Raw genomic sequence first — 22,128 nt, 5'->3', positions numbered from 1 at the left:
AGTAGGAGGTAAAGTAGGCCTGGAGTTAGCAAGCCCTCAATTCAAATGCAACCTCTAATACTTCCTAGTTGTGCAATCCTGGGCAAGTAACTTAACCCTAGTCTATTTCAGTTTCCTCAACTGTAAAATGGGGATAATAACACCTATCTTCTCTCAGGATTGTTGTTATGAATCAAATAAAATATTTGTAAAGTGCTTAACACAGTACTTGGCACATAAGAGCTTAATGGATACTTGTTTCTTTCCTTTCTCCTCTTAGGAAAGGAACCATAGGAAGTGCATGACATTGTGGAAAATGAAGCAAAGGAAACTAGGGTGGGAGAAGGATTTTGTAGCTATCTCAAGAATCAGACATGGAGCACGTTTGGAAAACTCAACCTTTATTACCTGCCTATTGCAGGGGATTAAAATCGCCTCCAACTAAGTTCATATATTAGTGTAAAAATCTGTGTCTTTCCCCCCACCCCCAAAATGTACAAACCCCAAATGATTATAGAAAACCCCAAAAGATATCAATAATAAAGACATCTAACCCAGGGGTCAGGTACATTCCCTCCCCCCACCCCACTCCCCCCAAGCCAAAATATTTACTCCAAAGAAACTTACAGACTCAGACACGCACTATCTACAGCACAGGGGCAGGGAGTGGGGGAGATGAGGACAATTAGAGAAGTAGGGATGAATTAACCCCCAAGTCCAGTGTATTGGGAGATGGAGAAAGGTAAAAGACAAGAGCCCAGGAACAATTCCAGGAGAAGTGATAGAGGATATCCATCCCTTCTTCCTGTCCTCCCCATCCCCCCAAAATTCTCAGCCAGTTGTGTCCAGTGTGTGACAGAGAGAAACTGGTGGGGGCTACAGCCATCTCTCCAGGAACCAGTGTCTTCCAGTGGGGCCCATTTACCCCAATGGGCCATGTCCAGTGTCTGCCCAATGTGTGCCCTCCTTCTATTTGAGGATTGCTGGAGTTCAGAGGAAACCCCAATCCCAGGGCCAGCTGGGTGGGTGGGAACAAGAAAGACAGACTGAGAAAGAGAAAGAAACAGAGACGTGGGGGGAAAAACAGGGGGGTTATGGAAAAAAAGGTCAAAAAAAAAGAAGAGATCATACAATCCCCACCTCCCTCAGCAGACACAGTCTGCCTGAGATTAAGTCTTTTCCTCTGCCTCCAAATGGGGTAGCTTTGTGCTCACAGAGAAGAGGCAGGAAAGAAGGAAAGATGGCAACAGTGAAGATCATGGAGATGAGGATCAGAAGATGTGGGAAGGGGCAGAAGAGTTTGGAGGGAGGTGATGGGAACAGGACAAATGTGCTCTTTTCCAGGTACAGCTGCTGTTTCCATCATTGAGCCACATCAGGAAGGTGGATAGGGGAATGAAGAACAGGTGCCAAGATTCAAACCATATTAAGGGCATCTTCTGTCAGATATCGATGTAACTGAGGAAAAGGGGGTCGTTCCTCTGGTTCTCGGCTCCAACACTGAAGCATCAGTTCATAGAGTCCCAAAGGACAGGCATCAGGGCGAGCCAAATACACCTGGATTATATCAGAAAATGGTGAGAAGAGTCCATCACACAAGTTAGGTGGCAAAATTGGATCTCAAACTCAGGTCTAAATCTGGTGCTTTTCCCATTAAACTATTCTGCCCCTTCTGCATAAGTCCTATCTATCTCTCCAGAAGCCCTCAGGCCTTCCTTACCTACCCCAGACAAACTTCTTACCTGCCGGCCTTGGTCCCTGAAGAACTCCCCAGCATTCTCAATGACTTGCTCATCAGTAAGCTGCCCAAAAGGCTGAGCTCGACACAGCATCAACACCTCCCACAAGGTCACTCCAAAGGCCCACACATCACTTGCTGTTGTGAACTTTCCCTGGAGTGGTAGAAAGAGGATTAGCCAGGAAAGGGATTTAGTGCAGAAGAAACCCAAAACCTCTTTCCTAAACATTGGTCCCTCCCACCCACTTAGCTCCTGGGTTTCCTGGTTCCCCTCACCATGCAGAGGACTTTTCCCATGATTCCATCCTCCCCTAAAACCCTGCTCGATTTTGGTGGCCCATCTTTCCAAAAGTTTTCCCATTGTCTTTCCCCTTCCCCCTTGTCTTTTTAACCATTCCCCTGGCCCAAGATTCTCTTCTCTCGGATTAGACCCTCTCCCCATCTCTTCACTCTCTGACTTTCTCCTCTATCACCTTTTCTATTGACTTATCTCTATTCTCATATATATGTATGCATAAACACCCATTAAACAATCCCAATGATTAGCCCCTTTCTCAAATTCCTTAGAAAACAAGATATTAAGCTGGAAGACTTTAGAAATCCCCTAGTTGAAATTCTTCATTTTACACATGAGGAAACAGGCCCAGAAAGAAGTTACTTGCTCAGTTAAGAGGACAGCTAAGTGACACAATGGATAGAGCTCCAAGCCTAGAGTCTGAAGGACCTGGGTTCAAATTTGGCTGCAGATACTTCCTAGCTGTGTGACCCTGAGCAAGTCACATAACCCTGTTTGCCTAACCCTTACCTTTCTGTCTTAAAAGAGTTGATTCTAAGACAGAAAGGAAGGGTTTAAAAAAGTTACTATGTTAATTAGTGACAGAATCTAAACTAGAACCCAGTCCCTTGACTCCTAGCATAATTATTAGCCATATCTCTATTACTGACTCCCCTTCTTTTCTCTCTACTTACCATAAGAATGCACTCCCAAGCCATCCATCGGATGGGCAGCACAGCTCGGCCCTGCACACGGTAATAATCCCCAGCATAGAGGTTTCGGCTCATTCCAAAGTCAGCAATTTTGATGGTGAAATGTTCACCCACCAAGCAGTTCCTTGTGGCTAGATCCCGGTGCACAAAATTGAGTGTGGCAAGATAACGCATGCCTGAAGCAATCTGGGCTGCCACGTGAAGCAGCATTGCATAGCTGAAAGGGAGCAGGATTCCAGCATCAGAGAGGCAAGCCCCCAGAACCCCAGCCTGGAGAGGGAGAGCTGTCCAAGTTATACCTGCTAACTCCTTTCCAGGGAAGGGATGGAATAGCTCACTCACCAATATTTGAGATCAACTTTTCCCCCAAACCCACTCACAGAAAGCCAATATTTATGGGGTTCCAGACTTGTATTATGAGGCTGGAGAAGGGATGACAGTGGTCAGGTCCTCGTACCTTTAGGATTCCAAATGTCCTTTCTGTCTACTTGTTCCCAGAGCCCTTGAACAGACCTCCAGCCTAAAACCTTAGCCATCTCTCTACCCATCTGGGAGCCTCTGCCTATCTCCTCTCTATAAATCATTGGTTCTTAACCCCAGGGTCTAGTGACTTCAAAGGTAGATTTCAGGACACAAGAACTTAGATGAGAAAAAAAAATTACATCTTTATTTTCATTAACCTCTACCTGAAAGTTAGTATTTCCTTTAATAATAATAATTATTATTATTATTTTTAAAAACCCTTACCTTCTGTCTTAGAATCAATACTGTGTATTGGTTCCAAGGCAGAAGAGTGGTACGAGCTAGACAATGGGGTCAAATGACTTGCCCAGGGTCACACAGCTGGGAAGTGTTTGAGGTCACATTTGAACCTGGGACCTCCCACCTTTAGGCCTGACACTGAGCCACCCAGATGCCCCCCATTTCCTTTAATTGTTTTACAAGATTGTTCTGAGGACTCCATAGACTTCATCAGAATGCCAAAAGGTTGAGCCCGATTACAAATCCTTATGTTATAATTCCTTACTAACTCAATGATCTATTTGAGATCTTACTAGGAGATAGCCTCAGGCTGAAGTATGCATATGAGTACATGTGTGGAGTCACCAAAGGCTAACCTTCATGAGTCCTTTGTGTTAGGGTAGGTTACCTGATCGTGGGCCCCTGAGTGGTTCCCCCATCTCCTGGGCTGCCATCTACAGCTTTGTCCTCCAATCGGTGGGCACTGAGGAACTGATTAAGGTCGCCATTCTCCATGTAGTCAGTAATCATACAGAGAGGATCATCCTGCACGCACACTCCTAGCAGCCGAATTATGTTAGGATCCTTCAGCCTTGACATGATCTTCACCTCTTTCAGGAAATCATTCCTGGAGAACAGAGGAGAAGATTAAAAGGGGCAGTTTCTAACATTCCCCTCTCCACCTCCCTGCTCATAAGAGAGTTAATCAAATGGATAAATTCCTTTTTCTAGATTTTATCCTCTCCCTTCAGAAAAATCAATCCCTTCTTCCCCTCACCCTACAGCGTCTCCTCTGTCTCTACCTACCTATCCCTATCCCCAAAATGCATTCAAGAGTCTTGCCTGGCATTCTTTGTGGCATCCGGGCGAAGGATCTTGACGGCCACCAGCAAGGGGCGCCCCTTTCTTACATTGAGAGGGAACTCTAGGTTGAGCAGATCCTGGGGACTTTCTACCTCACATAAGTGTACCTGTGAAGCAGAGGGAAAGAAGAGAGAGATCAATGGGAGATACTACCAGTATCACAGAGGTCATGGAATCAAAAGAAGCAATATTGGCATAATGGACTAAGAACCACAGTCCTAATTTACTTACATGCTATGTGACTTTGGGCAATGTACTTAACTTCTCTGAATCTCAATCTGTAAAACAGTCTGTAAAATGCCTTCTTCCCTAAGTAGTTATAAAGATGAGGAAATATATTCTGAAAGCTTGGTTAAAATTGAATTATAGGGGGCAGCTAGGTGGCTCAATGGATTGAGAGCCAGGCCTGGAGACCGGAAGTCCTGGGTTCAAATCTGACCCCAGACACTTCCTAGCCATGTGCCCCTCTCCCTGTGTTCATTCAATTGCCGAGCACTGTCCATTCTAACTTTATAGCTTCTCTCCAAATCCTGATTTTTCCTCCACTCAAACACCTGCCATCACAGTTCAGGCCCTAATCACCTATCACCTAGACTGTTGCAATAGTCTCCTAATTTGTTCATTGCTAGCAGGCTTTCCCCTATCCAACCTGTCCTCTCTTTAGCTCCTTAAATAACTTTCCTAAGGCATGAGTCTCCCAATGCCACTCTCTTGCCTTCAAAGTTCTCTATTGCCTATAAGATAAAACATGATCTCCTTGTCTGTTCTTTCAGGCCTTCCACCATCTAGCTCAGACCTACCTTTCCTGCCTTGTTTTGCATTAATCCCCATTATACACTCTATGTCCCAACTAAATTGGCCTACTAGCTGTTTCCCACAATGGACAAATATCTCCCACCTCCCTGCTTTTGCACAGGTTGTGAGCCCAACTCTCCACTTCCACACCTGGAGTAACCTCTCCCTGCCTCCGCCTCTCAGAATGCCTTTCACAGTTCAATTCAGGTGTCAGCTTCTTTGTGAAGCTTTCCCTGGTCCTCCCAATTATTAATACTCTCTTCCTCCTCAAATTACCTTGTATTTACTTATCTGTATACCTGCTGTATCCCCCCAGTAGAATGTAAGCTCCTTGAGGGCAGGTCTTTTTCTTGTTTTTGCCTTTGTATCTCCAGTGCCTTGCACCCAGCAGGAACTTAATAAATGTTTGCTCAATTGAACTGAATTGAGTTCCTCCTCACCTCCCCGAACTGGCCTTCACCTAGCTTCTCCTTGAAGCGGAGCCGGGATCGGGGGAAATCCCCTCGGGGAGGGCCATCACCTGTAGCCCCTGGAGGCAGTGCAGGGACAGCATAGGTGTTTCCCCCAGTGACACCCTGTAGAGTGACGATGTCAGCCTCAGCATAGTGGGGGACACTGCTCTGGGAAGGTGGAGGCAACAGTGGGGCGCACGGCTTCTCTGGCTCCATGTAGTCTCCATGGTAGGCTGGAGGGTTGGGCAGAAGAGAGAGGCATTAAAAGCTGCAGTAGCCTCGGATTCCCTATAGCACAATTCCAGGGGTAAGTGGTCATATTCCCCCTCCCCACCAAGGTCCCTACTTCAGCTCACAGTCCTCCTCCCTCCTGCTTTCCCCAGATGAATAGGTCCCAGATATCCTCTAGATCTTGAATTTTCTTATTTTTCAGCTAAAAAAACAGGTGGGATGAAGATCTAACTTCACAACATGGGGGATGTGACATGGAAAAGGGTGAGCTCTGAAGACCAGAGAGAGCTCTTCCTTAGGGGTTCTTCAGCATAACAGATACCCCTGGACCTATTTGGACAGGAGGGGAGATTTACCCATTCACATTTTTCTAAACCCGAAACTACCCCATCACAGATTTTTCTCTCCCTCAATTGGCCTCCCCTCCCAGCCCTTCATCTCTGACTTTACCATTTTGAGGTCCCTCCAAGCCCTTCCCATCCCAACCCACCAGCCCCAAAGACAGAGCAGAAACAGCAGGGGGGTACATTAGGGGAACAGAAACTAGAAGAACCCTTTCCTCTACAAATCCTACAACAAGGAATCTAGACAAGGGAGGAAATATAGACAGGTAGAGAACTTTCTTTGAAGTTCAGGGGGGCCTGGGAGAGACAACAAAGCAAACACAAAGGAGTAGGAGGGGAAAGAGAAGGTATGGGATTTGAGAACCTTCACCTCAGAAACTCCAGGGAGAAGAAATACAGGGGAAGAAAGGGAGTGCCAAGGTGATAGAACCTCCTCCTATGCAGCTCTGGAGAGAGGGGAAAACAAAAGGCAGGGAATGGGAGGTGATGGATAAGAGTTAAAGCTGTGAAGCCACCTTCCTCTTCAACTCTAAAAATCTAAAGAGAATATGCTAGAAGAGGAGAACTCAATCCAAGTGAGTCTTTTCCTCCATCATTCTAAAGAAAGAAGACCTAAAAAAAAGGGAGAAAATAATACAGTAAAGCTAAGGGTACAAGAAATTTTTTTTTTCTCCAATGCTCTGGAGAGCAGAAGAGGACATGGTTGTGAGCAAAGAAAGCATAAGGAATCAGAATCTTTTTCCCACACCATTATGGAGTGGGGAGCCCAGAGAATGATGGGGCTTACCCTGGGTGTTGGTGGGTTTGGCCCAGGCGGGTGTGGGGGGGCCAAAGCCTCTGGGGGGACGGGCGTAAGTAGCCAGGAGGAGGCGGTAGGCTGGATTGGAGAGCAGCATCGCTGTCGGGAGAAGGAGGGGTGGGGGAGACACCGGGATAGGGTGAGACCAAGGGGGATGGACAAATGATTAGAGGAGACCAGAGCCTTAACTGATATTTTTGATGCCTGAGGCATGAGCAAGCAGCACTTATGTGTGCCCTGGGTAAGCAATATGAATTGTGGCCTGAGATCATTTTTATAATTAAAAAGATGAAAATAATCTTAAGCAATTAATACATAGTTATCTTGAGCAGGAGGGGTACCAAATTACTATCATGGCTTCTCCATTGTTAAATTTTTATATCCTCTAAAATTTGGTGCCAGCAACAAAGCCTGAGCTGCCCCAAACTAGTTATGACTCTGGGGGAAACAAAGGACAGGTAAAGAACAAGAAGACAAGACAGACAGAGGAGACGAGTCTAGAAGAATAGATAAGACAGGTGGACAGAGAAGGAACAGATTGTGCACAAATGAGGAGTATGGTCCAAAGATTTGGTTATGGGAAACACAAGGATGAGGATAACTGCTTGCAAACTGATCAAAAGATAAGGAAGACTTTGGAAAGACTAGAGTGGGTGGGATTGACTGACACAAACAATAAAGAGTATAATGGGTAACAAGGAACACAGATGGACTTGGGAATACAAGGGGATGAGTTATGACATCCTGAGAGAGGTCATAGAGAAAAAGCAAGATAGAAGATAAAGAGAGAGAGATGGAGAGAGACAGAGACAGAGAGAGACAGAAATGGAGAGAGACAGAGACAGAGAAGAAGAGGATAAAAGTAGAAGATGGTTTTAATCCTTCCCTCCCAAGTCCATACCAGAGCCATTAGGGGCACTGGGAACAGGGTGAGGTGGATTCCCACGAGGTCGAGGTTCTTGATAAGGGGGTGGTTCTCGAGGTCCTGGACGGTTATTGATGAGTACAGTGTCCCCAGGGACAGAGAGATGAACTGTCAGCTCCTCCTCTGATACTCGTCTTTCAGCCTGGTAGGGATTGAGGGAAAATAAGAGGGTCTGGAAGTCAAAGCACACATTGACTATACCACTTTCTACCAGACTAGTTTATATCTTAGCTATACCAACCATTCCCATAAGCTAGGTGAAGTAGTGGACTTGGAGTCAGGAAGACATGAATTCAAACAGTACCTTTTAGCCATGTGCCAAGTCCCCTTATCTTTCTCTTTTCCTCATCTATTAAATATCTAAAACAACAGTATCTGTTCCACAAGGCTATTATGAAGATCAAATGAGCCATTTGAAAAGCATTTTATAAATACTTACACCTTTTGTCCTGTCCTTCTCCTCCTCATTCATTCCCTTTTATTCCTAAAACCTTATATCCTCTTGAGTAACAAACCCTCCCAAGCCCTTGCCCACCTTGCCAAGTAGCCTTCGCCAATGCTGCCTCCAAAGCATGAGAGCGATGATCAGCAGCAGCAGCAAGATGATAGCCACCAGGCAGCCAATCAGTATGGCTGTGGGGCTGCCTTCTGCTTTGGCCACAGGCTGCTGCCCCCGAGGTTCCAGTTCTGTTCAGAGAAAAGGAGAAAGAAGTCAGAACTCAAGACTAGAGATGAAAAGGGAATAGAATACTCAGGTAGCCCAGCATAATGTAAATTTCTTTAGGGCAGAGGGTGGGTTTTTTCCCCTTTTGGGGGGGGTCTTTATATCTAAAGGGCATCGTCTCAAGCTTAATGGGCATTTTAGAAAAATTTGTTGGATTAAATTCAAGGACTAGGGAGGAAGGAGCAAGGTATTACCCAAGCTGCTGAAGTTGGTAGAAACTGGGCCTGGGGGCCACCAAGGGGCAGGTGGTCGAGTGCCACCCAAAGCTGGAGAGGATTCGTTCACAATATCTGGGGAGAACAAGTAGAAAAAGAAAGGAAATTTGAGTGAAAATAAGGTAAACAAGATGAGGAGAGATGAAAAATGAAGAAATGTGGAGAAGATGGATTAGATGCAAGTAAAACATTCTTCTGAAACATGAAGATCAGAAATGAATTCTAGAGTAGCTAAGAGGAGGATATTGAAAACCTCCGGGGTGAAGAAAAACAAGACGGGTAGATGAGTCTAGAAGAATAAATAGGCAAATTGACAGAGAAGGGTACAAATGAAAAGTGTGGTCCAAAGATTTGTGTAGAGGAGACACAAGGATGAAGATAACTGCTAGCAAAACTAATAAAAAAAGACAAGGAATAAATGGGCAAGACTGGTAGGAGTGAGAATGACACAAACAATATAGCCTGTAAGGGTGACCAGGAACACAGAGATGGGTTTGAGAAACAAGGGAATGAATTATAAAGGAACACAGAAGAACCATACAGGTTGAGATAGTGAGAGGAAAGGTGTTAGGAGACTTGGGACAGTGTGTGGTGTTGTCAGATAAGAACATCTCAGGAGCAAAGGAAAGAGATATTGCCAGATGCTGAGAATCTGAGACAGTAAGCAGGAGGGATGCACAGCATTATTTAGCCAGAAAAGTGTCTGGGAATGTAGGGTATTATTGGGGGAAAAACTTACTAGAAAGGAAGGAGATTTCGCTGAAGAGCAGCCAGGCCCCGGTAAAACGGAAACGACACTGCAGAAATCGACCTACGTGGCCCCCCAAAAGCACAACAACAGGCCGGGCTCTGGGATCCCCTAGACTTCCTCCTAAGGCTTGATAGACTGGATCTCCTTCCCAGGCTGTGGCTGGGCTTCTCTTAAAGCGGCACTCCACCCCACCAGGAAGTCGGGCACCCAGAGTGTGCATGTTGTTACAGTGGACCTGGGTCAAGATGAAAGGGAACAAGATAATAACAAAGGGATCAGGGATCCCCAGAGGACCTCATATCTCCCCCCTTTATGGCTTCTCTTTACCCTCCCAACCAGGCCACTATGTCCCCTTTATCTGGGTTCTCAGACACAGAATTCTCACCTGCATGGCTTGGAAGACCCGTAGTCGGTCAAACTCAAATTCCATCTCGATATAGCCATTGGGGAAGCTGTTGTTATTCCATCCTACATAGTCATAGCCTGGCCATACTCGAAGCTCCTGACTCTGCCTAAAGTCATCCAGCCCTACCACACCATCTGCCAGCTGACCCAGACCTCCATATTGCAAGCTAGAGTCAGGGAGAAAAGCAGGGGATAATGAATTGTAGAACAAGAATGGGATGTCTCCTAATACCTTCACCCCTCTTTAAGCTCTAGGCCTGTTTCTATATCTCCAACTCCAGCCTCAACCCTCAAATATTAGGGCTTATCTCTACTCTCCCCTCAAGCCAAAAAGCCTTTCCATCTCCTGTCCATAGTTTCCATATTCCATACATCCCAAGCTCCATTTTTCTCTTTCCTCAATTTGTTCCCTGTTTCCTCTATCACCTTTACCATCCTCATCCATGAGTTTGCTCCTTCCCTCAAATATTTTAATTGTGTTTTACTTTAGCAAAAATCCTTCTCTCCACACCCCACTAAGAAAGAAAAATAAAACCTTTGTTACAAACATGTTTAGTCAAGCACATTAAATTTTTGCCTTAGTTAGGTCCTAACTCTCATTCCTGGTTTTTCCTTCATGCTTTTACTATTCTCCAAAGTCCTAACTCCAGAGACCTGCCTCTCTCACCCGTCAACTATGTGTCCATCATAGGTGGAATCATTGAGATGCACAGCCTCAGTCAGGTACATAGTCTGCCCCACAGGGGCTGTGTAGGAGAGCAGTCCATCTGAGACAAAGTAGAAAGAACTGGGATTAGAGAAGAGAAACCCACATTTCTTACAACCTATTCTTGCATATAGGGAAAATGTCAAGCTTCCAGCTTACCCAACACCTACCTTTTCAGGCTTAATATACATTACTCTCCTTCATATACTATATGACTTAGCCAAACTGACCTTTTTTATAAGCTTCTCACACAATTTGTCATTTCCCACCTCTTTAAGCTGTTGTCCCGTATATCTGGAATGATCTGTACCATGAAGAATCTTAAAATCCTTAGCTCAGCTCCTGTGCCACCTTGTATACGAGTTCTTCTTGATGCTACCAAATGACCCACAATCCATAATTTTACATGTATTTTATCTAGATTTATATATATATTTAGATTTTCATATATTTTTATTTAGATATACATATATAGATATGCAGGTTGTCTCCCCTATAAGAATGTAAGATCCTTGGGGGCAGGTAGAATGGTTCATTTTTGTCTTTGTAGCCCCAGCATCTAGTAGAGTAGCACGTGATAGGCATTTTAAAATGCTAGTTGTGGACAACTACATAGCTCAGTGGATAGAGAGCCAGACCTGGAAATAAGAGGTCCTGGGTTCAAATCTGCCCTCAGACACTTCCTAGCTATAAGTCCCTAGGCAGGTCATTTAACCCCCATTACCTAGTCCTTACTACTCTTCTGCCTTGGAACCAATAAGATAGAAGATAAGGGTTCTCAAACATTAATTAATTAATTAAATGTTCATCTACTGGTTGATAGAAATTTTTTTCACAACCATTCCATCTGTCTTACTGATGTGACTAGTAATCATTTCAATTCCCAACCACCCCCAGTGGAGAATTAGATATTTAGTACTCCTCTTCTTTCCTGAGGGCATGACACAGTGGTTTTAGGTCTCCCTTAAACAAGAAACCCAAGTTTTAGATCCCCAGGAAGAAATGAAGTACTGAATTTACCTCTCCAGAGGCAGCCATATAATTCCACTCGAAGACAGACACTCATGACTCTGTCAGCCCTGGGATAGAATCGGACAAGACGGGCCACCATGGGGGGTCCCAAGTCCTTCAACACCACTCCACCAGTGTCCTCATTCCCTGAGATCACCTAGGATGAAGGTGAAGTAGGGAAGAAGTGATGAGAAGAGGCTCAGTGCTCAAAGAGAGAACAGGTAGGAAAGTCAGATGCTTGGCATGAGTTCCCAGACTAGCTGTTCTGCTGACCCCCATCTCCAACCTAGAGTACCATTTGGGAAGGGGAAGGGAACTATGAAGGGAACACTAGACTGAGAGTCAGGAGACATGGATCTACCTCTAGTTGTGAGTACTTGAATAGACCAGTTCATATCTCAGCCTCAATTTCCTTATCTACAAAATGAGGAAGTAGGTCTAAATGAATAGTTCAAATTCAAATAGAAATGAGGGTTACTAAACCATACATAAGAATCCCTGCAAACTGCATAATGACTTAGAAAACCACCAATTAACATCATCTGTGCTCTGTAGTAAGACCACACTAGGGAGTGCTACCCAAAGGCTTTTTGATCTTTTTGCATGACACCTCTAATCTAAATAATCTGTAAGAAATTCAAATTTCATGATTTTCTTTCCATTCTCTGTCCCCTTTCCCAATTCCACCTTCTCTTTCCTGAATCCTCTGACTATTTTACTTCCCCATTACACAGAATCTGTCCTCTTGCTTCCAGATGCCACGTATGCTTTCCCATTATCCCAATCTCCTCTATTAACTATTCTTTTCCCCCACATAATATTCTTTTCCTCTGCCTCTCTTTACCTCCTGGCCCCATCGGTCCTTCCAGTCCATCCAGCGGTGACCATCACGGGAGTATCTCAGTCGATAACTAGGAGAAAATTCTTTGCCTAACCCCCCAGCATGTCGTCCTTGGGTCCCCACTAGGGCCACCAAGTGTAGCCGTCGAAGGTCCACTTGCAGGTATTCTAATTCCAATGGAAACACAGGACCTGCTGGACACCATGCCCCATCTCCATCACTGCTCTCTAATCTGGAAGGAGGAAAGAGAGTGTTGAGTTATGTTTGGAATCTCAGGAATGGATTTATTGCTGAATGGACTCCCCTGTTATTATAATATCCCTTGGTTCCATGACATTACTATGAGCCTACTGAAATCACTTTCAGTTTTGACTGGGTCTCCAGAAGAAAAGCAGTCTGGAGAAGGAAAGGTAGAGATAGCCTGGAAGTCATATAAAATGACTATTGGATCCTGCCTGGGAGGACCCAAAAGATGAGTGTACCTGCTGTGTCGAGCAGCAGTGGAGTCTGACCAGGAACTAGAAGCAGAGATGTCACTGTCTGGAATGGTTCGGTCTTGCATACCCAGGGCATAGCGGCATTTGGCTGAATAGATATAAGAAATGGGTACCACTTAAATTTCCCCTTTGAAGGATCCTCTTTCTCAGAGACTTAGATATCTAGCTTCCTCACCAGGGTCAAAGTGTCCTTCCATATCAGCATTTCCAACTGCTATCAGCGTCACTGGCAGCAAAGACAACAGGATAACCAGCCCCATGGCTCCAGATCCCACAAATCTATGGTGGAAGGAACAGCATCTCTGCTGGAAGAGAGAAAAAGAATGGAGAGATCTCAGAAATGATACACAAAGATGAAATAAGAGGTTTTAATTCTTACCTTTGGAGCCCCACTTTCTCCATTCCCCACTTAAGTCCTAGCCAACCATCCCTCTAATTCTCTACTTCCGAATCTTCTTTCAGTTCACGAATTCTGTCCTCAGACTTGAAGCTACCAAGTCCCTGACTCTCTCTTCAGCTCCTGCTCCCTTCAGATATTTTGTCCCATCTGCAAGCATCTGTTTTTCTTGGGAACAGGGGCAGTCCTAACCACTACTTCCTTCAAGCCAAATTCACCATGGCTCCCCAGTTCTATCCAATTAGTCCTTACTCTTTTTCTGGGACCCAGATATCCTGCCCCTTCCTCATTTCCCCCCTCCCCATCTTGAGAGACAGCTGTCTCTGAGGGAGAAGTCCACAGCTGAAGAAAATTCAGTAGCCCTGAAGATAGAGGGAAGGGTTTAGAGAGTTTCCCCCTCCAAAGTCCCCCCCAGGAGGTAGGAGGAGTGGGGAGAAAGGGACACTCCCTCGTTCCTTTGTCCTTCCTCAGCTGCTCCCATAATGCCTTGGGGCAGGAATGTAAGAGGCAGCTGAGACCCCACAGCTCAAAGACAGCAGCTGAGGGGATGGGGGTGGTGGGAGGAGAGCCAGAGGCAGAGACTAGGAAGTAGGATGCTTGGGTTCCTGAGGTGAGCATAAGTTAGAGAGAAGGGAGAATCAGGGAGAGGGGAGCAAGCTTTTGGAATCCCAGGAGTTCTGTATATTGGATTCCTTCATACTACTCTCCACCCCCATCTCTTGGGAACAGCAGGGCCCTTGTTTCCTTGAGTAACCTTCATGCCCAGCCCTGGGTGAGTCATCACTGGCGCCGAGACCAGACAGAGACTGAGACAGAGCCCCCAGCAGAGATATCAAGACACACACACAACCGAAGGCAGAGAGAACAGAGAGAAAAACACCAAGAGACACACAGAATGAACGGCCAACACAGAGAGAGGTTGATTCAAAAAAACATATATAGACACCAAGAATAAGAAATCCTGAGATCTACAATGACCTCCATCTCTCCCTAGAGAACAGAGACACCAACTTAGCCCCAGACCCTCTCAGACAGAGCTGCCCCAGAATAACCCCAGAATAACCCTTCCTGTCAACCCAGAAGCCAATTATATCCCAGGATGAGGACACCCTGCCATCTTCCACTCCACCCCAACAGTCACTGACACACAGACACATACACACACTGATACACAGACACACACACACATACAGACACAGACACAGACACAGACACACACACACACACACACACACACTCAGACCCACATCTATACTGTAAACAGTGATAGACATCACACCAGGCTCTGGAAAATATTCATTCCCTGACATAGGTATACAGGTCCAAAGATGCAGACCCATTCCCACATTTTCACATGACACACCATAATAACAAAAATAACAACATGACATTTATATAGTGCTTTGACCCCATGACAACCCTCTCACATCCACGTACCAAACCCATACAGATCCAGAGACATACACCCCCACACTGACATTAACTCCTAACCACAAATCAAACAAGTCTAAATTCATTAATAAGTTAATAAGAGAAATACTGGAGGGAATAATAAAACAATGGATGCTTGCACAGTAATAAAGTCCTAGTAAAGGGAATGTACTTTTGTACACAAGTACTCAAGCCTTCAGATGCTTCAGCTTCCAGGAATGAAGAGCTTCGTCCCCCTCCGTGTATATATGGTGGAAAATTAACTATAGACCCAAGAAACAGATGGGGAAAGAAGAGAAAAAATAGGAGATAAGAAAAGTAGCAAAACTTTGTTTTTTTCCTTATTCCATTCAGATTCTTCTCTCAAGTCCAAACAACTCCTACTTTAACAAAGTCCCCAAGAAATGCTGGAATTTGCCCTGATCAGCTAGAGCTCAGAAACTTGGGGAGCTGGTCTATACACTTATATGTACAGAATGACCTGTGGATGTGTATGGACAAGTTTGTCTGGGGACTGGATGAGGGTAGAAACTCCTGAAGCTGCTGCTTATCAGTTTTAAATTATTGAGGGTGGCTCAATAGATTGAGAGCCAATGCCTCCAGCTGGAAGGTCCTGTGTTCAAATCTGACCTCAAACACTTTCTAGCCATGTGACTCTGAACAAGTTATTTAACCCCCATTGCCTAGCCCTTACTGATTTTCTGCCTTAGAACCAACACTCAGTACTGATTCTTTTTTTCTTTTAGACCCTTACCTTCTATCTTAGAATCAAAAATCAATATTTGTATTGGTTCTAAGACAGACAAGTAGTAAGGGCTAGGCAATGGGGGTTAAGTGACTTGCCCAAGGTCATATATCTAGGAAGTGTTTGAGACCAGATTTGAAGCCAGGACCTTCTGTCTTTAGGCCTGGCTCTCAATCCACTGAGTCACCTGGCTGCCTTCCTTAGTACTGATTCTAAGATGGGAGGTAAAGATTTCTTTTAAAAAAAAAAGAAAAAGAAAGGAAAAAATTATATTATTGGAGTATGATTAGTCGGATGGTAGATATTGGGCTCATGAAGGCTAGGCCCCAACTGTTTTTTTGTTTTTTGTTTGGGGATTTTGGATGGATTTTTTGCTATGATGTTGAGAGGAGTTTAAGGAGAAGAGGTATCAGTAAATGCACTGCCCAGGCCTCATCTTCGCCCTTGCCATGTCCACTCTAAGGGAGTGTCTATCCCAAGACTAACTGTTCTGGGTCGCCTTCTCTTTCCCTGTTGTGCTCTCTCATTTGTAACCTCATTTGGCTCCATGATTGCCAGTATGATTTAGTAGTTAAGAGTCAGGAAGGCCTAGGCTCACTTCCCTTGGTACTTGCTATGTAGCCCTGAGGAAATCACTAAACCCCTCTGGGCTCCACTTTCTTCTTCTATACAATGAGAGATCTGGTGATCTCTAGTATGTACCTTGCATGGCTAGGAGGCCCAGTGGAAAGAATGTTGGACCTGGAATCAGGAAGACTCGTCCTCATGAGTTTAAATTCAGCCTTGAGACACTTATTGGCTGTGTGACCCTAGGCAAGTCACTTTACCCCATTTGTCTCAAGTGTCTGCATTGGTAAAGTGGGGTAGAGAAGGACATGGAAAACCACTCCAGTATCTTTGCCAAGAAAAACCTCAACATGGGGCCACAAAGAGTCATGGCAATTGAAATGACAACATACACATAACATGTTCCTTGCCTAAGGACCCTTCTAGCTCTAAATATGTGATCCTATGATCCCATACACAACAGAGGGCAGGATGGTTCTTGCCTGGGAGGAATGGAAGGAGAGACGTATTTTAGGGGGTTTCTCCTGCTGAATAGGCCTTGTTCAGCAGGGCATGAATGCTGAATACTGAACTACCCACCAGGGAAGTTCCAGTCTGTCTGTGGCAGAGAAAGCCAGCACAGTACTGTGACTCCTTCTGTCCTAAAAGTGAGGAAGCCAATCTGAAGGATAGTATTTGGGGCAAAGAAGCTAGATTGAATGTCTAACTGAAGCAGGCAGAGACAACAAGTATCCCATCTCCCAAACCTCAGACCTTCTCCCTTAAGCTACCACTTCCCTCTTAGGATCCAGGGGTCTCACTCTATCAGGCTTCTGGTCTCTCCATCAGGACCCAGGTGTCCTTCCCCAGCACCTCCTACCTCTCTTCCCTCTTCCTGGAAAACCTAGGCTTCCTGCCTCTTCTATAGTTTGGCCCTGCCAAGCAGGAGATGGGGGAAAAGAGGAGGGGAATCCACAGAGGGAGGCGCCAGTTAGGCTCGGGTGTCAGGAGGTAGTTCGCAGGAGCAGCTGTTGGGGGGCCTTTTCCGGGGAGAGTATCCAAGAGCTGGAGCTTCTCAGAGCCCAAGAAGTAAACTCCCTCCTCCTACCACTCAGTTCCCTCTATGCCCTCCTTTTCTCTTCCTTGGCCTTAGCTTTTTCTTCTCTTTTCTCCCTCATTTCTCTTATCCTGCCCTCTGCAAATACTAACCTACCCCCAACCCCCCAGCATTCCCTGCCCTTCCTTTCTATCCTTTCTTCTACTTTTCTACCCTTTTTCATCACTGCCCCCTTCACTCTCCCCCTTCCTGGGCCCCTGAGGATTCCTTTCCCAATCCACTGATTCCATTTTTCATCTATACTGGCCACGCCCCTCCTCAGCCCCTCCTCTCCCCCCAACTCCCGAGCTCCCCATAGGCTTCTACTGCCCAGTACCCAGCTCACATCCTACATTTACCCCCCCCATCCCTCCCAGCCCCAATGTTTACAGCTCTGCTGCCCTCCCCATCTCTAATGTTCCCACTTTCCCCTTCTCCCCCAAACAACGGACTTGAGAGTTATGGTGGCAAAGGCAGAGAGTCAGGCTAGAAGAGGTAATCTCTTCTTTTGGGCTCCTCCCTTTCTGGGCTCAGTCCCAAAAGAGGGGTGTGAGCTGGAGAGGCCCCCAGGGCAGGTGGGAAGGAGCAGGTTCTTGCAGGCCCAGCTTAGAACTGAGCACACCGAAAGTGCCCAGTGGGGGAGGGGCACAGTCTCCCACCTGCCCGTCCCTTTCCCCGATACTTGCCCTTCTGTAGGACTGAAGTGTTCTTTCTCCTAGCCATATAATCGGCGTCGTCTACCATTTCACAACACAACTTCCATTATGGACGAAAGTATCTGTGAGTCAATTAACCACTGGCTCTTCCCATTCTCCAATCCTACCAACTCTCGCAGCCACGACTCCCCAACCAGAGGTCCAATCGGGTAGGCAGTACCTTTGGGTCCAGTTCCCTATGCCCCGGTTCTCCTCTGCTTTCCCCTGAACCAGGGACCAGGTCTCCTGATCCCAGCAAGTCTAACCCAGCAAGTCCAACTGCTTCTCCGAGAAGTGCCTGATGGTAGCCACAGGATCTCAACATCCAGAGTATACTGACTAAATATAGAACCAGGGGCCAGGGGAGTGAGAGAGCCAAAAGAGAGATAGAGACTGGGGAGAGAGAAACACACAAGTTAAGCAGCCGAGAAAGACCAGAATGAAGAAGAGAAAAGGCAGACTCTACGCTAGACTGGCCTAACGAGAAGAGGGAAGACCACAGAGGTAGGTGGGGAAGATCCTGTCTGCCACACTCCTGGACAATCACCTTAACTGGATGCAGCCCCCGCCCCCGCCCCCCATATACATATACATGCTCTTAAACAGACACGCTATGACACTAATCATCTCAATGATTCTGCAATTAGCGATAAGTTCACACCTGTTCAAAAAGGCAAACAGAGATAACAAATCCCAAGCCAGAAATGTAAAGTCCCCACCAGATACAGGTACAGAGGCAGACAGGGAGACCTAAAAAGGCCGAGACTCTCAGCACCTAAACATAAACTCTATAGCATACAAGAAAACAGAGAGACAGACGTACCCTCAGAGAACACCCCCGTCCCTCCCTACATGTTCCACCCAGAGCTTTCATACCACTCCAGAGACGAGACCGACAGGCAGATGGGGAAACTGGGTTCCTAGAGAGGCCAGACGAGGAGGGGAAGGGAGAAGAGAAGGCGGACCTGAGCAGGGGGGAGGCGCTAGGTCCTAGAATAGGTAACCACACCTCAGCCTCCACCCCCATCCTCCTTTTCCCGGGGACTGGAGATGACTACAGTCCTGGCTGGCAGATGTAGCAGCAACGAGGGGAAAGGGAAACTCCAGTGAGGGAGGACATAAAGCCAGAGCCAGACTTATCAGGAACGGAGCCTGCGCCCCTCACACTCCACTGAGACATTCCCCACTCCAGACCAATATTGACCCTGGGCTCCAGATAAGGCAGTGCCAGACAGAGAGAGGTCAAGGTGGGAAAGGAAGAGCACTGGTAAGGCTGTGAACCTAGCCTGGCCCCAGCTCCCTAGAAGTCCCAGGGCTGAAGTGCTCACTCACCTTCTTAACTCTTTCCAGAGCACCCTAGCCTAGGGTAGACAGCATGGGTGGGGGGGAGTGGGAAGGGGAAGTATGCTGGTCCAAGTGGAGTCAAGTGACAAGGGAAAGGAGGCTGGAGCCAACTGGAATGTAAGACTGGAGCCGAGATTCCCAGGGGCGGGAGAGGGGAGAGCCCAGGAATACAGATGGCTCCAGAGTGGAGTCAAAGAACCCCGATTCCCCCATAATGCAGAGTCTTGGTGTCCTCATTTCTCTCTCTGTCTCTCTCTGTCTGTCTCTGTCTCTCTGTCTGTCTCTGTCTCTCTCTCTCTTTCTCTCTCTCTCTCTCTTTCTCTCTCTCTTTTTCTCTCTCATCTCCATAGCCTCTCTAGCCCACTAGCCCATCTTTGAGGTTCCCATGTCATCATCCCAGGTCTTTTTTCTTTCCCCACAAGACTTTGTCTTCATTTCATCCCAGTTCCCCAGAGGACCCTATGTTTCTCCAATTCCACAGCCATATCTTATTTGCTAGGAGTTCCCAAGTCCTTAGCTCTCAGAGTACCCTTATTGTGCCAGGCAGTGAGCATCAAATGGCAATTCAGAATAGAAAAAAAAAACACACACAAAACAAAACACTGGACTAACTGGGTCCAAAGTCCTCACACCTTCACTAACTAGCAGTGTAATAGTCATTCCTAGAGTAGTTTTATGGGCCTTAGTTTCCCCACCTGTAAAAGGAAGAGATTGGACTAGATGATTTATAAGATATCCTCCGACCCTAGTAATGTATGAATTTACTATCCAGGGAGAGCACAGCTGTGTCAGAGAGAGCAACTGGAGTAGCTAAAGGTTTGGGGAGGGGGCAATCGGAGAGTGAAGCTCCCAGCTCGGTAGACCACCCAACCGCTGTTGGGAAACATCAAGAAGAAGGAGAGATCAAGCCGGATGGACCTCCCATAAAGGGCAAGATTTCCTCCTGGAAATGCAGCTGGTCTGGGGAGAAGCAGTAAAACAGCTGGGAGAGAAGGAGCAAAGGAGCTCATATAAAAGGTAGTTGGGGGAGTTGGTAATGACCAAACTGGGAAGACCAGATCACTTAGCCATCCTCTGATCCTACAGTGAAGGATAATGAAATGGCTACAAGTAAAGAAGAGTTTGGGGGAGAATAAAATGGGGACGTAAAAAAATGAGAGAAAAAAGGAAAGAGAGGAGGCTGAAGTACAGAAAGGTAAGGAAGGAGGAAGGGATTAGTCTGAGGACCCCGAAGAAAAGTGGGAAGTTTAAAAAAGGAAGGATCAAGGAATGACTGAGGAAGACAGGTGTGAAGAAATAGGGCTAAGACTAAAGGAATTATATTAAATTTTTCCTAAAAATTTCAAGTACTTGATCTCTTCAGAGTACTAGGAACAGAGAATTAGGAACACTTCTGAGTACCAGAAACACAAAAACCACCTGCTTTCAAGAAAATAAGGAAATGTGACCTACACAAATGTCTATAAATACATCATTACTTTAGTGCATAAGAGAAGTGAAAAATAAAGATGGGAGATGCAAAAAAAAGGAACTACTTCCTGATGTGAAGATCAGAAAGTAACAGGAAGAAACTGGGAAAGCTTCATAGAGGAGGCAACAGTTGGATTACACTTTAAAAGATGGGGCAGAATTCAAAAGAGGAGAAAGCATTCCAGGCAGGGGTACCCTGAGAGTAAAAGTACAGAGACAGACACTTTCAAGGCATGTACAATGGTTCCAATCTGATTGCAGCATTGAATATTTGGTGGGGGTAAAGAAGAAAGGAGTATGAGAGAAGGCCACAACAGAAGGTTGGTACTAAACTGTGGAGGTTCTTGAATACTAGTTGGAACTTTGTAGCCAATAGGAAGCCATAGAAGGGTTTTGGGCAAAAGAGTGGCATGATCAGTTCATCACAAAAACAAGATAAGTTTAACAAACCTTTGAAGGAATGATTGGAGGGAGAGCAGAGTAAAGTAGTGAGATTGAAAAAAAAAAGGACTTGTAAAATAGATACAGAGAGAGATGTAGTGACTGAGGAAGAGATGTTAACAATAGATAAGATACAGAAAAGGAGAAGCTGAGGAACAAGGGAAATTTAAGAGAGTGATTGGAAGCAAGAAAGGAGATGATAGTACAAAGAAGATTAAGAGAAATGGAAGAAGATGGATGAAGGATATTGTAATAGAGAATGAGGTCACACAAGACCAGAAAGCCCCTGGGTTGGTAGCATCTTACCCACCTCAGCTCCCAACCCTGTCTCTTTCCTCAGCACAATTCCCCACATCCCACGTCTAGTCCACCATCCCTATTCCCTATGTCCCGTATCTCCAATTCCCTTTACCGCCCACCCCCACCCCCGCCTTTCCCCATCTCCAGTCATTTCTCCCGTCCGCCCTTCTCTTCCAGGCAGTCACTTGGTCTGTCCCTCTCTCAGTCTGTCTGTCCTTCCTCCCAGAGGAGGACGTCCAAGCTGCAGCCCATATTTCCAACCCCCACAACACTCTCTCATTCATCCTCCAACCCACCCCGCTCTGACCTGTGGCTGGGCTCAGGGATCCCCTGGGTCCTTTCCGTGTGGGCCCTGGATTTGAGGGGGAGGGGGATTGCCTGCCGTGGGGCCCCAGGGCCTCCCAGTTCCCTGGCTTTGTCCGCTCAGGGCGGTGCTTAGTCCTAGCACAGGATCCTGGGAGCAGCTGCCCCGACCAGCTGCGGCCGGCTTTGCGGTGGTCATGGCAACGCCAGTCCCATACCCCATTTCCAAGCCTCCTCAGCCCCGGCAGGGAAAGAGTAGTGCTAAGAGCCTGGCACAGTGGGGGAGGGCAAAGTTATGGGGAGAAAAGCCGGGGAAGAAAGGAGGCTGAATGGGGGCGGAGGGGGGTGGCGAGGG

General features: G+C 46.3%; 1 protein-coding gene across 9 annotated transcripts; it reads right to left on the bottom strand.

The window, feature by feature from the left end:
- Positions 1–360: 360 nt before the first annotated feature.
- Positions 361–21,926, bottom strand: DDR1 (discoidin domain receptor tyrosine kinase 1). 9 transcript variants are annotated; one of them, XM_056817851.1, is made up of 18 exons: positions 21,778–21,926; positions 13,181–13,310; positions 12,991–13,093; positions 12,512–12,740; positions 11,677–11,824; positions 10,618–10,717; positions 9,931–10,117; positions 9,534–9,780; positions 8,774–8,869; positions 8,391–8,542; positions 7,832–7,997; positions 6,919–7,029; positions 5,545–5,789; positions 4,289–4,416; positions 3,855–4,073; positions 2,687–2,921; positions 1,722–1,871; positions 361–1,536 (listed from the first exon to the last, which is right to left on the bottom strand). In XM_056817851.1, the coding sequence occupies exons 2-18, from the start codon at positions 13,263–13,265 to the stop codon at positions 1,396–1,398; spliced, it is 2,742 nt and encodes a 913-aa protein (XP_056673829.1). In that variant the 5' UTR covers positions 13,266–13,310; positions 21,778–21,926; the 3' UTR covers positions 361–1,395. The 9 variants fall into 9 exon arrangements, with proteins under 9 accessions (XP_056673829.1, XP_056673830.1, XP_056673828.1 ...); XM_056817852.1 differs by having other exon boundaries at positions 13,181–13,307; XM_056817850.1 differs by lacking the exon at positions 21,778–21,926 and adding an exon at positions 18,792–18,979.
- Positions 21,927–22,128: the final 202 nt, after the last annotated feature.

This window comes from Monodelphis domestica, chromosome 2, assembly GCF_027887165.1.
Source record: "Monodelphis domestica isolate mMonDom1 chromosome 2, mMonDom1.pri, whole genome shotgun sequence".
In the NCBI taxonomy this organism is placed as follows: domain Eukaryota; kingdom Metazoa; phylum Chordata; class Mammalia; order Didelphimorphia; family Didelphidae; genus Monodelphis; species Monodelphis domestica.
The sequence above is the reverse complement of the archived record's forward strand: the minus strand, read 5'-3'. Positions and strand labels throughout refer to the sequence as shown.

Coding starts and splice junctions, on each gene's coding strand:
- DDR1 (XM_056817849.1), bottom strand. CDS start 18,240: ATGTTGAGATCCTGTGGCTACCATCAGGCACTTCTCGGAGAAGCAGTT. Junction 13,094..13,180: donor GGAAGGACACTTTGACCCTG/GTGAGGAAGCTA, acceptor ATATCTATTCAG/CCAAATGCCGCTATGCCCTG. Junction 7,030..7,831: donor CAGTGCCCCTAATGGCTCTG/GTATGGACTTGG, acceptor TTCTCCCGACAG/CGATGCTGCTCTCCAATCCA.